Source organism: Heliangelus exortis, chromosome 6 (assembly GCF_036169615.1).
Source record: "Heliangelus exortis chromosome 6, bHelExo1.hap1, whole genome shotgun sequence".
NCBI classification, from domain to species: Eukaryota; Metazoa; Chordata; class Aves; order Apodiformes; family Trochilidae; genus Heliangelus; species Heliangelus exortis.
Window position 1 is genome coordinate 37,643,021 of NC_092427.1, and position 17,415 is coordinate 37,660,435.

Here is a 17,415-nt window from a genome sequence, read left to right on the forward strand (position 1 = left end):
TCAGTTAAATATATTAAAATAATTTCAACTGTTTACAAAACCAATCTAAACCAAATGCTACTATGTTAGAAGACCAGATTTTAAAAATGAGAAAAGTGCACATGGATTTATACAAAGCCCAAAACAGCCTGCTGAAGTTTGTTCAGTGGTAAAATCTGTAAATATTTGGAACCTTGGGTAACAACATTTCTAGTTTACTTTCTACAACACTATTGATAAAGGCTCAGCATGACACAATCCTTTGTACGTTTACCTGATATTTCTTTTATTCTCAGCAGTGATTTGATCAATCCTTGCTGGACATGCTCTGAGCACTCCCTGGCACTCAGCTCATAATAGGCCAAATTCTATCCTTGTTTCTACAAATGAGATCTGACCAAGCTCCACAATAAGGAATAGAATTTTCTTTATGACCCTTATCTTCTTTAAATATAAATTCTGTAAAGAATTTTTTTTTCTTTGCAAAGAATAAATTACTTCATATGAGTTTACTCATGCTGAAGTTCAGCACTTCCCATTCCTTACAAACTGAAAGAAGGAATAATCATGGTGCAATTGTAGTGATACAGAGAATGATGAATCACAACAGCTTTCCATAACTGAACAATCCAAAGCCTGAATGATCGCTACAGGATTTCAAATTTGAGAGATTATCACTAGAAAGGTGTCTACAAACACCAAGAGGACATGTTGAGACAATCAAACTCAATCCATACTTCAAACAGTTCAGGTCACAGTACTGAAGACAGGACTCCGTGATGCTGATCTCAAATACTCAGCCTGCCCAATCATATTGAATCCCATAAAGACACCCCAAAAACTGTTAGCAAACAGCCTGCAAATAAATCGACTAATTTTAGTTAAATATTCAAAACAAGAGTCTCTCCTGGTATTTTTCTTAGGCATTAAAGGAATCATCCAAAGCTTCAAGTCAATGGCAATTCTGCCACTTAAACAACAAGCAAAAAATGGGACAAAAATCTCACCAATGCAAACCATACAGCTGGGGATCCTGATAGTTTCAGACCTACAGTTAACTGACAGCGATGTAAACTCCTTATGCCAGATTGCTGAAGCACAGAAAAAAGCACAAATGCACATAATTAAGATCTGATGTTTGCTTTTTCCTCTGAACACAAATGCAGTATTTGTGTTTGAGCACTGGCAGTAACAACTGTGAACTATGCTATTAATGTCTGATTTAAAAATGTTTGTGGCAGGATTCTGTCTGGAAGAGTAAAAATAAGAATTTATTCAGACAAAACAACAGTGAAAAGTACATTTAGAAAATGAAAAGCAGTGATTACAAAAGAAAACCATGTATTCTTCTCCCAGAGAGTTATTCACATAAATTCTCTTCAAATGGACCCAGCCCCTGTCATTCTCAATAAAATTTAAGTTTCTGAGAGGATGCATTTTTAAAGTATATGCAAAACCCTGTTTTATTCAAAGGGAAAAAGATAGCTTGGTACCATATTTGCTTATTTTCCCTGAACATTTCTCAGGTTAAATAAGGTGGTACTAAACTGGCTGAGGAGTCTAGCTGCATTAATAGCTTCATTTAACTTGGGTTTAAGAGTTTACATCTTTAAAAATAGATCATAGAATCAGGGCTTCTCCATTTCAGTAAGGGATACAATTAAAACCGCTGGCAGTTCAGAGAAGCACTTCAGACCAAACTGACAGGAGGCATCCATTTGCCTCATTTGTCTCCTAAATTGATCTCTGGTTCTAAATCCACACCTGGAGATGCATCCTTTTACTTTCCATGGAATGTAGCTGCTTATTATAAGTGTCTAAAGTAGGACAACATGCCTACTCCTATTGTGACAGTCTGTAGGGTTTGCTGACACTGTAAAGCCAGACCTGTCTGGCTGTACAGCCAACTAGTATTTTTGAGACAACCACAATGAAACATTCTAGGGATTATTGATCCCAATTTTTGGGAGCAATTTTCCATACAAGACTGAACATAGACAACCCAAAACCTTTGGGAAACCCATGATCCAGGTAGGCAGAAAAAAATCCATCCTGTCAACTTTTTGCTGCATTGGGGTTTCTGGCATCTACTTCTGGCACAGCATCCTGCCAAAATCTGTCTATTCATGCTGCTATCAGTCACATTGCTTCCACTGTTAGATTTAACAAAAACAAAACTTCAAGAGAAATTTGGTGCTATCTCATGAAGAGTAAAGGCTCTTTTGGATTTGCAATCAAGGGTTTTGAGGGTTTTTTTTCCAGAAAAACACAAATGGGTGAGACTAGCAGACAGAGACACTTGTGAATACCACCGGCTATTTAAAGATGGATTGCTATTCCAAATGCAGCTGAGTGAGGTCTGGATATGGAACTCCTAACAGAACAAGAGCATCCTGAGAGTTTTCTCTCACAGGTAGGTAGAGCTTCAGCCCAACCTGGCACGCAGTATGTTTCTCATGGTCAACTCAGTGTCCATCAGGACACGCAACAAATTTTGTGCAAAGCAGCTTTCCAGCTGGCCAGCCTCCTTCCACAAGTGCAAGACTTTGCATATTTTTTCTGAATTAAAATAAGACAACATTTCACTTGAAAAGTGGTTTCAAGTGAGCTGCATTTGAAGCACCTTCTTTCCTTCCTGTCCCTTTTTCTCTCATCTCTTTCCATTGAATATTCCAGATGTGGAAATGTGGAGCAGTGATTTTACTTGCTGGTCCTTTATCTAAAGTTCTAATGACAGTTAATGAAAACTGTTCTGGACAAAGGTTTGCTTATGATTACATTTTAATATTAAAAAAAAAAAAGAGCCTTCTATATGATTTCTAAGTAGTGTGCCTTGGAGCACAGATTTTTTTACTATATATTTTGGAGAAAGTATATCTGCATTTTCCCTAAAGCATTTAGGATGAAATTATGAATTAACAGATTCACATCAAAAAACAAAATAAAAGGAAAACCAACAGCAGTTGTACAGCCAAAAGTTCTCTGCATATTTGTCCATGACCATGGGGAAAATAATTTCAATGCTTAGAGAAGCTTCTCTTCTCTCAGTGTTTTCTTCTCAGGAGCTGCTGGCTGAGAAAATAATGATAAATGTCAGTCTTGAGCAAGAAATTTCAATTCTAAGCAGATTTACTTGTAAAGCAGGGAGTGACACCTGCCTGCTCTTGTATGAAGCATAAGGAAAATTCTGTGCCTTTCCACAGTGGCTCCACAAGCTATTAAAGAAGCTGTTTCTCATAACCCAGACCATGTGCTCACCTCACCTTCCTCCTAGAAACCAAGACTTTTAAAGGATTAAAGACTCTCAACAGACAAAGATCCCGGAAATAATATCTGACTTTGGCTGAAGTAATTTCAGTTCATTTGAAACTACTGCTTTGCAAAATGGTGCTCTTAGCTTTGGATTGCTAAGTAATGAGTTCAGCGACTTTTTTTTTAAAGGAAAGGTCGAGTTTCTCCACAAAAGAGGAATTATAATTCCATCACAGGAGTGAGATAATGCAGAAGTATTGGGAAAGGAGAAAGAAGAATTTTAAGTCAAAGCAACAAATTCAACATGAATCCACATTTGGAAAACCTATCAATAACTTGACTTTTTTTTCCCCTCCAACCTCGTCTCAGCTAAGAGGTTTTAAAGATACTTTCAAGGTTACAACTCCTCAGAATGTGCTTATTTTAAGAAGGCCTGTAATATGCTAAGAAATTTACTCAAAAACTGTTGGAGGGAAATAAAACCTTTTTAGAACACAGTTAACATTTTATACTGGTGGTTTTGGTACTGAGCAAAACTCAGTAACAGTTTATTTTATTTACACACTGGATGTTAATATTTTATGATTCTGAACAGTCACATATTGCTTCATCGATATCATGTTTGTGCTTGTCACGTATCCAAACAATGCCTTTTAAAGGACAAAAGGCAAATCTCAATTTGCCTATCAAACAGAAGAATTTAAAAATCAACCTTGAGTTTGTATGACTAAAGAACACCTAAAGATGAGCTGCAAAACTCAAGTCCTTCAACAAAATGAAATTAATAGTAAAAGCACAAGTTCTATACTGTCACCATAATAAAGTGTTCTCTACAAGCAGAAACCTTAGTTTCAATAATTGGCTTTGCACCATTTTATTATTTTACCTGACTAATTGAAATATACTAATCTGGGAACAGTTACATCACCATCCTGCGTGTGTTTATTTTAATATAAAAGTTCTGACTCATTTTTAACAGAGCTGTTTTTATATTGATATAGTGTAAAGATTGATAAAAGATCAGCCTAATGAGCACCTAAATAAATAATGCCTAGATAAGATTAAAAGCATTTTCAAAAAATGTCTGGATTTATGAAAGTATCACTCTGACAATCCTATAAAGATGCAAGCATTTTTATACTTATTTTCATTACCTAAAGAAGTTATTGACAAATTAGTATCACCTGATCTAGCAGTGTCTTTTTCATAGCTAACTGAATACTACCTCAGTGGCAGTACTTGCACCCTACAAATGAGTTAGTTAGCTACCTTCTGTTGGCAGAAGTGCCAGTCTCACCATTCATGCAAACATCTTCCATCAGCTTTAATGCTATTATTAAGTAGTATCCACTTGGATTAAAACCATATGGTTAACACTTCTGACAAAGTTATCATAGGAGGGAGTCCCAACTCCTGATTTATTCAGTAAATCTCTAGTCAGGTCTGCAAATCAATGTAAAAGGCATCCAAGAAATAAGAAAAAAGTAAACCTGCCATTAGTAAATCTGAATTCACTAATGGTACTTGAAGTAGCAAAGCTCTACAAATAAAAAAAGCAAAAAACAGGCAGATCCATCAGGCAAGTGGGAAATTGGTATGATCATCTAGTCAAACAGAAGTTTCTTCTGGATTAAAAGGGATTTAGGAATATAAAAAATTAAGTATCTTCTTATGTAACATATTCAAAGCAGTTGCTTTGATTAAAACAGGCTGTTATAGGCAGAATCTAGAGATGTATGGAGCACTGCTGCTTGACTACATTTCTGCCCCTGACAAAAATTCAGTATTTCAAGTATGTAGCAAATAGCAAAAACCTCTATATTCCACATCACACAAACATATCTAACATTCTGCTTGCATTTACTTAAAGACAAATCCTTTGATAAAGCTGAACAGATAACAATAGATCATTAACATTATGACAATGATTTAAGCTATGAGAGATATCTTTATTTACAGTATCTATACTACATGTGCTGAAATCTTCCAAGTCTGTTTGCAAATAAAAAGGATATTCCTCATCCAAGTTATGCACTGACTGCAACACCATTATTTTAAGAAGAATGCAGAACTGCCTTTAGAGGCCTGACACTGTACATTCACAAATGTTGCCTGTTGCATACTTACCGATACCATTAACTACTGGAGAATATTACTGGAAGCTGAAGAATCTCTGGCTACTGGAAGTCACACTGTCCCTCATGTCCTATACCAATATCCCTCTTGAATAATATCTTTTTAGTTCAGCACCCCATAAACAAATGAACTAGCACAGAGTCTTAAGTTTTTGGAGTGTTCCACCTAAGCAAATTCTCTCTCTGACAAATAACTAATTTCAAGTTGAGAACCTATTTCCTTCCTATTTGTCTAATGTACCATGCAAGCAGTGTCTCAAACCACTTTTGGAAAGGAAAACTAGAACAGAGGATGTGGTATAAATTCCAGAAACCCATGGTGCAAAGATGCTGTCTGAGGCCAAATTCTGAGCTCATTTTTGTGCATAAAGTAATCAAAGTTAATAAATGGGATGGCAGAAGCTGGTCTTGTTGAATACATTGCAGTACCCATCCACAAAGCCAGAATATTCTAAGGAAAAGCATGAGAGAAGGGAAATTGAGATACAAGTATGCACAAGCCAAAATTTTATAGTTTTGCTGCCAGGCAAACCTCAGACTGCAGAAACTGTTAGGGGGCTGTGCTTTGGTCCATTTTTTTAGGCAAGAAAATCCCCTTCTATTCCACTTCCTGGGCCACTGTGTATTCTTTTAAATCCCAAATAGATTTCATAATTTATATTCATTCATACCAGACAGTGTAGATCTTCCTTAAGCCACAAATTTTTCTTGCATACTTAAACTGAAAAGCACAGAAACTTTGCTTGTTATTTAACTATGTGTTCAGCAGAACTACCAAAACATTTTTATGGACTCATGTCCTTGGTTCTTAACATTTCTATTAAAGTAGTTCCAGCCCATCCTACCCATCATGTCCTCTGCAAACCACACCAGGACCAAAACAGCACATGATGGCTCCAGCCAACACACATTGGATTTTCAGCCTGCTGCTTTCCAACATGCTTTACAAAGGCTGAATTTTCCCCAGTTTTCCTTCAGCAGGCACTTGAGTCATCCTCATCTATTCATTCAGCAGTTTGCCCAATACTCCCAGAATATTTGCTCTGCAACTCCTACTCTGCATTTCAAGTGGCCAGTAGGGACATTGGAGAGGATCGACAGACCGACTGACTGCATGAGTAAACAAAACCAATTTCCACAAAAAAAAAAAAACAAAAAAAAAAAACAGCACAAGGAGAAAAGGTGTTTTCAACAGTAGCAGCAATTAATTCTTTATCCACCATACTTTTTTTCAGCGATGAAAAAGCAGAAATGAGATCACATATCCTGTTATTTTAGTAGCTTCTCCAACCAGCTGACAGAAAAAGTACATGGATTTATTTTTCGTGCTGAAAAGCTTTTATACTCACTTTCATACAACTCAGTAAATTGCCAAGAAACTAATTTATTCTCGCCTATGCTCTCCTGAATATCCATGCACACACAAAAGATGGATGCTGGCAGGCAGAGCTGTCAGTAGGAATTCCAGCAGCAGTAAATTGTTTAGTACTTATAATAGAGCATAATAGCTGTAATTTCATTTGAACTGTTGCCACTAATAAGCTAATAAAACTACAAGTCAAGCCCTAGCCATTCATCACTGTAATGCTGCTGGTAATTTGTGCACACTTCATCACAGAGCCAGGTAACTCACGCCTGAAGTGTTCCTATACCTAAAGGAATGAGGCCCGGTGCATCCTCTCAACACAGCTGCATATCAACTGCAAATCAGTTTCCTATCAGTATTTAACAGGTGTTTTCACAGCTATTCCTACCCTCTGCCAAAATGCAAACTAGCAATTTGGATGCATATGCAGCCAAAAAATGTAACAAAAAAAGAGTACAATATAGTCTCTTGGTTTGAGAAAATACATCCAGCCAGAACTACACTATATTCTGGTTGTCTGTATACACTCTGAATGAAAGCACAGGATTAGTAAATGAGCTACAAGGGCAATGAATCAAAGCCAATTCCAAAAAAAGTACCTTTTAATATAGATCACTTTTAAAGCAGTGCCCTTTCTACTTAAACTGCAGATCTAGTTGTCTCTGATAGATGAAACTAATTAACCACTCTGCAGGCAGCCACTAAGGTCTGTATGGGAGTTCCAAGAGACTGAAATGGTGACAAAGCCATTAGATCTCTCCTGAGGAATTTTGATATGCCTGTCTTTCATCACTGCTAATCAGCCATGATACACGTTCCTCCTGCCAAACTCCCCAAGTTGTAAGGGTAGACTTCTGCAGAGTCATGAGAAAACACTGTGTAATTTACCACCCTGCCCAACCAACCTAGAGCAGGCAGCAGAGGCAAGCAGGGAACTGCACGATGCAGTATGCACTAACAACCCAGTGGCTGGCTCACTACATGAAAACACAGAGGGCTGCTGCAGGGAAGCACCCTCAGATGTGGTAATAAGAACATAAAAAGGTCTGACCATCTACAGGGACAGAGATCATAGCCAGCTAAAGCTTGTACAGTAAGAAACGAGAAGAATTGAGGAATGAGGAACCAGAGGACAGGACCAACAAAAAGCTGACAAAAGCTCCTCACCGTGTAGCATTTCATGCCTGTATTTGATGATATTTATAAAGATTGTTCCACTCTAATTTATTGAATATGCTAACATATTACAACAGCCACATGACAAAGATTAGAAGCCAACTCGGAGCAACTACTCTCCCACTCAAATTTATAGTATGCCATGGAAGATTTCTTGTATCTTGTTGAAAGCAGGAACAGGTTGGTGCTTTCTATTTCAACTGAGAACAAAATGTTATCTTTACCATTATTTCTTATACCCAGAGGAGAATCTGCTTCATTATTTTAGTAATTGTGTCTATCTGAATTCTGGGCAAAATCTGAACTCATTTTCATGCTCTCCCATGTAGCATTTGGGATGACATCCTGTATAGCATCCTCCATATTAGCTTCCATTTTTTGTTAATAGCTGTATCATGAACACACTGTTTAAGGATTTCTGGGCAGAAGTACCAGCACCCCTTTAGCTACCATAAATAACTTTCACTATAATCTTTATAAAGTCTGTAAGCCCTTCTGGGCCCTTCAGCCAATCTCTCATCTGGAGAAACCAGAGGATGTATAGGCAGCAAGAGGATAAAAGCACAGACTTTTTTTTTTCCCCACACTGGTTGATAATTTCTCAGCTTTCTTAAAAATCATTAAAACTTCATTTTAATAATTCATTCTCTTAGCCATTTCTCTTCAATCTTTACTATTTCATCAGCTATCATTACTCATAACAGATCTCCATCCATGTAAGCAAAACCTTAACAATCCAAATAACGAGATTTTCAGAGCACAGGCATTATATTGTTTCTATAATTTTGTGGGCAATTTAAAAAAATCTGCTTCATATGAGAAAAGCAAACTACTTGTGTTTTTTCTTATGCTTATACATTTGGCCAATCTTACCTACTATTTCCTTAGCACAATATCTAATAGGAAACAGAAGTGACAAGGTCTCATTAACCCTTCTAATTAAAAGTTTTAGTGTCAGCATGGACCAGAACTGCTAAAAATTGGCTTAAAAAAATCTGCCTGCATGAACTAAGTAGTTATATGGAATGAGGTAGATGGTTTTTTTTCCTTAATAATTTTGCTTCATTAGCTGAGGTACTGCTCAGGTTTCCACTAAGATTTTAAGCCTTAAGGCATGCTCCCAGAAAAAAAACCACACACAAAAGCCCCCCACATCCAACAACTATGCCCCAAAAACTCAAACCAGAAGGAGAATGAAGATTTGGTTGAGGAGATTCCAGAGTGAATACCTGAATATTTTTAGGTGGCCAAGGAACAGTAAGTTTTATTCTCAACAAATGCAGGTGCCTCAAGACTTTTAGGAACTTTTATCCTTTTTTTTTTGTTTTTCCTGAAGAAATGTTCCTTCCATACAGAGCCCCACTTAATTCAGCACAGTCCTACTTTCCAGCAGGTAATGCCACTCCACAGGCTGTGCAGAATCAAAGGTGAACTAGGGTCCCATATTGCAAGCATTTCTTCATGTCATTATTATCTAACCTTATTATTGCTCCTCCAGACAGTCAAAGTAAGTATCTCTTTTGAGTATGTGACAGATTTGGATCTTCATATTTTAATTTCTAATCCATACAGTTGGTATCTTAAGTAGCTCAATTAAATGCTTTCAGAAAATCTAACTACCAGTTTATGAGCTAATTCAGGTATCAATTCTTTTATCTTTTTTTCAAACATAGCCTGAAATTTCATCAGAACACAGGTCAAGGGAGGAGATACTTCCCCTCTACTCAGATGTGGCATCAACAGTCCTGCGGAGCTGTGCCCAGCTCTGCATTTCCCACTACATGGGACCTGGACACATTGGAGCAAGTCCAACAAAAAGCTGCCAGTGTGATTAAGAGACAGGAACATCTGTTATACACTGAGAGATTGAAAGCTGGGACTGATTAACCTAGAGAAAGTTCAGAGAGATACTACCAAAGCATATGAACATCTGATTAGGAGCAAAGATAACAAAGCCAGAGCCTTCTCAGTGGGGTCTGGTGACAGCATAGACATGAAAACTATTATAATCAGATGGTTGTTCTGACACAGATTTCTCAAGGCACACTGCATAGCACCATCTTCTGGTGAGCAAAAAGTTGTTTGGTTTCTTTTTCTTTCAGGCTTTGAGAAAAAAAAAAGCTGTAACCATACTGGAGATAATTTTCATACAAGAAATAGCGAAGTTAAAAAAATAAGCAACTAAAAATAAACAACACCTATAAGCCAAAAAATTCACCATAAATTTTATTAACTCTCCATATCACTAGAAGCTTATAAAGTGAAAAAAATTCTTTCAGAATGTCTCACCCTCTTCATCGAGGACCACATAACAACCTTGTTCTGAATTTTGCAAGTCAAGAAAAACAGTCACATAATAAGCACTGAAATCTCAAAGTATGCATCACAATACAATGTCCTCCTGAGCTTGTATGTGAACTACAAATACTGCTTGCATGGGGGATGATTTCTGGAGGAGCCTTTGAATTAGCTTCAGAATATGGGAAGGAAAAACTGTTGAGCTTGCTGAAGCATGAGCCCAAAGACATCCACCCTGAAAAGGGCAAGTGTGCTGAGCAGACTGTGAAAATATTGCTAAACTGAATCTCTATGAGTGAGTTACACAAAAACATACAGGCCAGAGTTTATACTTTGAAAATAAGACATGTTAAAATACCTTGTTTGTTACTAGCTTGCTACATTGACACATAACAATAGAACCATACTTCCTTTTCATTTTTTAACTCCTATGACTAGAAGATAACCAGTGAACAATTTAATGCAAAAGTTACTTGATTATGAAATCACAGTTCAATGAACTCCACTTTCCAGGAAAACTGACACCAAGTAGACTTGGCGTCTGGTAGCTTCCCAGGTTTGCACACAGCATTTTAAAAGACTATGAAAATACAACAGATGAATACCAAAAATAGGAATATTCTAGACAAATCAGGGAATAAATGAAAGGCTCAATCTCCTTGCTTTGCTTGCCATGTAAAAAGCAGTTTCTCACAATGGTACACATGAGCGCTTTTCTTTTAATGCAGTCATTAACATAACCACACTTAAACAAGTATATCCACACTGGTTTTTTTGTTTTGTTTTTTTAATACAACCAACACCTTTAGGAAATAACTACATCCACATACCTCTTCTTTTTGAAATTAATTTATCTTTGTGGAGCATAAGATAATCCACCGCTGCACTTGTGCAAGAGCTGTACTCTCTGGGGTTTTGCTGCACTGCAGGAGACCTTCTACAGCCATACTATTGAATTTGGAGCTACCTGCTGGCCTACCTCACCTCAGTTATTTTCGAGCTAAGGCAGTACAGACACACCACCAGCTGGTGACCGCCATCTTAACTCTGCTTTAACAAGGGGCCAGGGGAGGGTCGGGGGGGGGGGCCGGGGGGGGCTCACCTAGTGTGCCCACACAGCTCGAAAAACGAGGAGCCTAGAAGCACCCGGGAACAAACCAGCACCCAAACCCAGGGTCACGGAAGCTGGTGGGAAGGCTGAGGAGACAAGGGCAGAGGTGGGAGACGAGGGCGGAGGTGGGAGACGAGGGCGGAGGTGGGAGACGAGGGCGGAGGTGGGAGACGAGGGCGGAGGGGAAGGCGCCGTTCGCCTCCTCCCTGAGGCAGCGCTCTGACAGGAGCTGCCTCGCCTCGCGCCTAACGGTCGCCCAGCGGCTCGCGCTTCCCGCCGCCCGCCCTTTGCAGGCTCCCGTGACGTCACGGCGGCAGGCGGCTCGCCTCAGGCGGGCTGCGCGCAGGCGCAGTGCGGTTTCGCGGCCGGGCTGAGGCGGCGGTGGTGGCGGTGCCGGTGCGGGTTCGGGCGGTGCGGGTCCGGCGGTTCCATGAGCAGGCGCTGCCCGCCCTCCGCCGCCTCCCTGCTCCGGGGTCTCGTCGGCCCCGCCGCTCTCTGCCTGGGCAGGAGCATGAGCCTCTGCGGGACGCCGGCCGCCTGTGCCGCGGGGCCTGCGGGAGGTGGCGGCGGCGGTTGGGGCGGTGAGGGGGGCGCGGGCTTCTCCTCAGCGCGGCTGAGCCCGCCCTGGCTGCGGCTGCCGGAGGTGCCGGGTGAGGAACCGGAGCGGGCTAACGAGATGCTGGTGCTGCTGCCGCCGGCCCTCCGCGGCCCGGCCCCGCCGCAGCATCACGTCGTTTACTTCCCCGGAGATGTGCAGGTACGGCCTGGGAGGCTGAGGGGAGCGGGGATCCCGCGGCGGAGGGTCGGGGCTGCAACCCCCCCATCACCGGGAGGAGCATCCCCTGCAATCCCGGTGCCTGGGAGAGGGAATGGACCGGTTGGAAAACCGCTGTGGGAAGAGCAGTGTAAGGGGATGTGTGTGGGGGGGTCTCCTTCCACAGAACTGCCCCAGGCTGAGTTGGTATCGGAAGAGTCTCCGCCGGGAGAAGTCGATGAAATCCTGAGGTGGATTGCCAGGTTTTAAGTCTGTTTTTTGTAGTAAATAAGTATTCCTGCAGATGATACAGTAAAACTCTACTATGCGTCGTGCTATGCTGAAGAATACTTTTGTCTTCTCTGGGAGTGAAGACAACGAAAGTTGTGAATGCTTCCACATGTTTGTTTTATGCTGTGTTAATTCTCGAGGCACGGTAAAATTCTGAAAGTTGATTTGGTAAATACAAAAATGCCAGATTCCTTAACGTGCTTCTTGTTCTGGAAGCCTAGCAAGCCTCGTTATGCCCCTTTCTTACAATTGTAAGTGTACTAGACAGAGCTGAAGTATTTTTGCAGTGTAGTTATGTGTCCTTTTTTTTTAACTTCCAGAACTACCACGACATCATGTCTCGCCACCCAGAAAACTGCCAGTGGAAGCAGTGGAGTTTTGAGAATGTTGCTGCCCTACTTGCTCGCCGATTCCCTAATAGTTTTGTTTGGGTTGTGAAGTCCTCTCGGATGCACCTGCACAAATTCAGTTGTTACGATAACTTTGTGGCGAGCAACATGTTTGGAGCACCCGAGCACAGCACTGACTTTGGAGCTTTCAAGCATCTCCATGCATTGCTAGTTAATGCATTCAGGCTCTCTCAGAACATTCTGCTGGCCCAGAAAAGTGTGCAGGTTGTCAGCAAGGATGCAAAAATAGCTGCTTGTAAAGCCCAGCCACAGCCTGTTCCTACAGCAAGTGACTGCTTGTCCACAGAAAGAGAGAGGGATTGTGAGTGCTCTAATAATTCCATGAGCTTTGTTATACCCTCTGCTGTAGGTGCAGTGTCCTTTACCTTGATTGGCTTCAGTAAAGGCTGTGTGGTTTTGAACCAGCTGCTTTATGAACTGAAGGAAGCTCGAAAAGACAAGAACACAGACTCCTTCTTGAAAAACATCAAAGCCATTTACTGGCTGGATGGTGGTCACTCGGGAAGAAACAATACTTGGGTCACCTGCCCTGAAGTGCTGAAAGAGCTCGCCCAGACAGGGATTGAAGTTCATGCTCATGTTACACCATACCAAGTGTTTGACACCCTGAGGTCATGGATTGGGAGACAGCATGAGAAATTTGTACAGATACTTGAGGAGTTTGGTGTGCAAATAACTGATCGGCTCCATTTCGCTGACGACGTTCCCTCCTTAGATAACCATTTCAGAGTTCATGAAGTGTTTTGAGAATGTATGTGTCTTGATTAGTATGTTAATTGTAAAAAAGCACTTTTGACACTATAAATGTTGTCATCTAGATTTACAGATTGGAGCAGATGCTCTCTGAAGATTCAGAGCACTAAACCAGTTCTCTGTTGCTGTAGATACTGTGTATGCGTTTCAGTAGCTAAAAAGGAGGATTGGGACTCTGTACCTACAAGAGATGTTGTCATTTGATTCCTGGAAAAAAGTGTTGTGAAGAACTCTCCTATAAATGTCTTTTTCCTTAACTGTGAACCTTTATTTTCAAACTGTGAGCAGCATTTTTAACCCTGGATGTCCAATGTTACTTACTGTCTTTAACAGAAGTTAAAAGTACTCAAAACTTTCAGATCTCTGGATGCTTCTGTTTAGCAGCTTCTAGGGCTAACATTTTTGGTCTGTGTCCATAACAGACATAAAGTTAGTTTTTTGGCTTGAGGAAATAGGTAGCACAATCTTAGCCGTACATTTTGGTGAAAACTGTGTTGATGAGTCAATTAGATGTTCCAGTTCTGTAACATTTCTTGTATAGAAACAAAGTCACAAGTATTTACCTTTGGAGTAACAGTGCCGGTGCCTTTTGTTTCCTTCTGTGCATCTTGCCTTTTCTGTGGCCAGGAAGTTTCTTTGTTGTGTTCTGTCTGCTGGGGAACAGCCATTTCACCTGGGGCCTTGAAAATTGTGACATAACTATGTTAAATGACACAGAATGGTAGCTTGTTGCTGTGCCAACGTGGCTTTGACTGACTTCTGTTCAGATGAGCAGGTTGTTGATAATTGCAGCATTGATGTTGATCTACATTGAGTCATGTATTACACACTGCATAAATTATTTTATTCTTCAGAAAAAATTACTGCAAGATAGACAAGTGAGAGGGTATTAGTGGAACATTTCTGCTGTTGTGACTTTCTCCATTTATTTACAGATAAATCTTAGAATCACTCTTAAAGACAACTGCAGCTATTAACAGTGAACCAGTTGCTTAATACAGTTTTGGATTTCCTGGAAGTACAGGAATACAAAAGCAAGTTAGCAAAATACTGTGAAGATTATACAAAAAAATGTGGCTCAGTTCTGAAAAAAGGCATTTTATACAACTTCCTTCTTATGTTTGATGGCTTAGCAACATCTTCCCTCTTCCCTCCCTGTGACTGATATACTATGGAAGGAAAGTCCTGGGTCATCCTTCTCTTGGCATCATTAAAACTTACAAGGAGAGACAGTAAATACTCAAAATATTGAGGGCAGTAGGATTATTCACAGTGGGCACCTTACAAAGTGATCATTAGGTCTCTTGCCAGTGGTAATTAGACTAATGCACCTAGCTGATCAGAAAGGGTAATAATCTAATTTAGTGGATGGAGAAAAGTGCAACATGCAAAATAGTTCTAATTTTTTATAAACTAATCTGAAATCTAGTTCCACTCTGGCTTTTTTCCTAAAACTCTTTATTGGAGACTGTTCAACCCTGTGTATTGACCACCTTCTTGATGGGCTGGTAACAACTTATGTGTTCCAAGGAAAACTATTTACATTTTTTGGTCCTTTTGATAACACTTCTACCACATGGGAGGACTTTTTTTTTTTTTTTTTAAAGCAAGTATGGGTCACCTACCACAGTGGTTTTAATAGCCTACAGTATTTCTTAAATAACTTATTATTTAAGAAATATAATATAATTTATTAATTAATTTATTTTATGAGTAGGTCATCATAATAACTCGTAAAATAAATTTTTTAAAAATAAACAACAACACACACACCCCCAAACATCCCACTGATGTTGCTGCTTCTCATTCCCCTCTCAGAGTGAGCAGGCTAACCTGAGTATGCTAAAACTTGCCCTGTCCAGTCACAGTGCAGATCACAGACCAATTTCTAACCAATTCTGTGCCAGCCAAAAGAGCAGCACTAGGTTGCTGCAAGCTTTTGGAAGCAGCTATTAAAATATTGACATTGTGTTCAGAAGTTTCTGGATGGCTGTCCTAGGAAAATAGTATCAACCTGTTTGATGGAGGCTGCTCGCAGCAGCTGTTAAATAAAATAAGTTGGAGTGTTACTGTATTAATTGGAAGAATAAACACTTTGTTGAAAACTCATCTTGATGTGAGACTTCATGCTGTGGAGGGAAAAGGGCTTGTTTTCCATTCTCTGGACAGCTGCAGTACCCTGGTGGAATGTGCCTCTCTCATCCACTACAATGCATGCTAAAAATAAATTTTGCAAACAATGGGGAAAGTAAAGTGTTTCTCATGGGTGAAACCACTTTGATGTGAATATAAAAACAAGAAGTGAGGAATGCGGGGTTAAACTTTGTGGATTAAGCTTTATCAGGTGTTTGTGGAGGCCTAGGTTGGAAAAAATAAATCAGATTTAATTGGTAACTTTTCTTCAAGACAGGCTTTGTATTTGTGCAGTCAGGGTCTGTAATTCTAAACCAGCTTGCAGGCAGTAGTACAACCAGGTATATAAAAGCTGAAATTCTTTATATTACATGATTATTTCTTGTGCAGTAGGCAAGAAACTCATCAGATCATGAGACATGCTGAAATGTTTTAATCTGTCCCTGTGAATTTACTTTAAACCATCTTGATTCTGTGAAATTGTCCAGATTGTGTATGACTTACACAATTCTCTTTTGTGTGCATCTGAAATACCACCACAAACTTTGGTAACCTTCCTATCTGGGACTGATTTAATTGCTTCCCTCTAAATACTGCTGTGTAAATCAGTATCAGAGTTTGAACTGACAATTAAGGATCCATAATAAATAATTAAGTTAAATAAAGTTTAAATAATTAAATAATTAGGGATCCAGGTTTTAAACAAAACTGCAAAGTCAGTTGAGGAGTTAGGATGTGACAGCTGGATATTCAGAGATAAAAGTGGGTGTGTGTGATGATGCCCTCTCCTTTTTCCAGCAGGTTCTTTCTGAGAACTTTTGCTTTAAACCATCTTGATTCTGTGAAATTGTCCAGATTGTGTATGACTTACACAATTCTCTTTTGTGTGCATCTCAAATACCACCACAAACTTTGGTAACCTTCCTATCCAGGACTAATTTAATTGCTTCCCTCTAAATACTGCTGTGTAAATCAGTATCAGAGTTTGAACTGATAATTAAGGATCCATAATAAATAATTAAGTTAAATAAAGTTTAAATAATTAAATATCTGTATCACTGTGGGAATCCTAAACAAGCTGATCCAGGCAGTCGTTGTGCATGTTTGGTTGGGGGGGTTCTAAAGCACTGATGGCTTTGTTGGCTTTCCCTGGCATGAGGGCTTCATTACAGGAGCCCAAGTGACCCAAAGAGTGCCAAATTCTGCTTCAGGAAATGACAGGAAAGGGGAAGGGAAAGGGGAAAGGAAAGGGGAAAGGAAAGGGGAAGGGAAAGGGGAAGGGAAAGGGGAAGGGAAAGGGGAAGGGAAAGGGGAAGGGAAAGGGGAAGGGAAAGGGGAAGGGAAAGGGGAAGGGAAAGGGGAAGGGAAAGGGGAAGGGAAAGGGGAAGGGAAAGGGGAAGGGAAAGGGGAAGGGAAAGGGGAAGGGAAAGGGGAAGGGGAAGGGGAAGGGGAAGGGAAAGGGGAAGGGAAAGGGGAAGGGAAAGGGGAAGGGAAAGGGGAAGGGAAAGGGGAAGGGAAAGGGGAAGGGAAAGGGGAAGGGAAAGGGGAAGGGAAAGGGAAAGGGAAAGGGAAAGGGAAAGGGAAAGGGAAAGGGAAAGGGAAAGGGAAAGGGAAAGGGAAAGGGAAAGGGAAAGGGAAAGGGAAAGGGAAAGGGAAAGGGGAAGGGAAAGGGGAAGGGAAGGGAAGGGAAGGGAAGGGAAGGGAAGGGAAGGAAAGGAAAGGAAAGGAAAGGAAAGGAAAGGAAAGGAAAGGAAAGG

General features: G+C 40.2%; 1 protein-coding gene across 1 annotated transcript; it reads left to right on the forward strand.

The window, feature by feature from the left end:
• Positions 1-11,656: 11,656 nt before the first annotated feature.
• C6H2orf69 (chromosome 6 C2orf69 homolog) lies at positions 11,657-15,630 on the forward strand. Its single transcript, XM_071747903.1, has 2 exons — positions 11,657-12,074; positions 12,683-15,630. The coding sequence occupies exons 1-2, from the start codon at positions 11,748-11,750 to the stop codon at positions 13,517-13,519; spliced, it is 1,164 nt and encodes a 387-aa protein (XP_071604004.1). The 5' UTR covers positions 11,657-11,747; the 3' UTR covers positions 13,520-15,630.
• Positions 15,631-17,415: the final 1,785 nt, after the last annotated feature.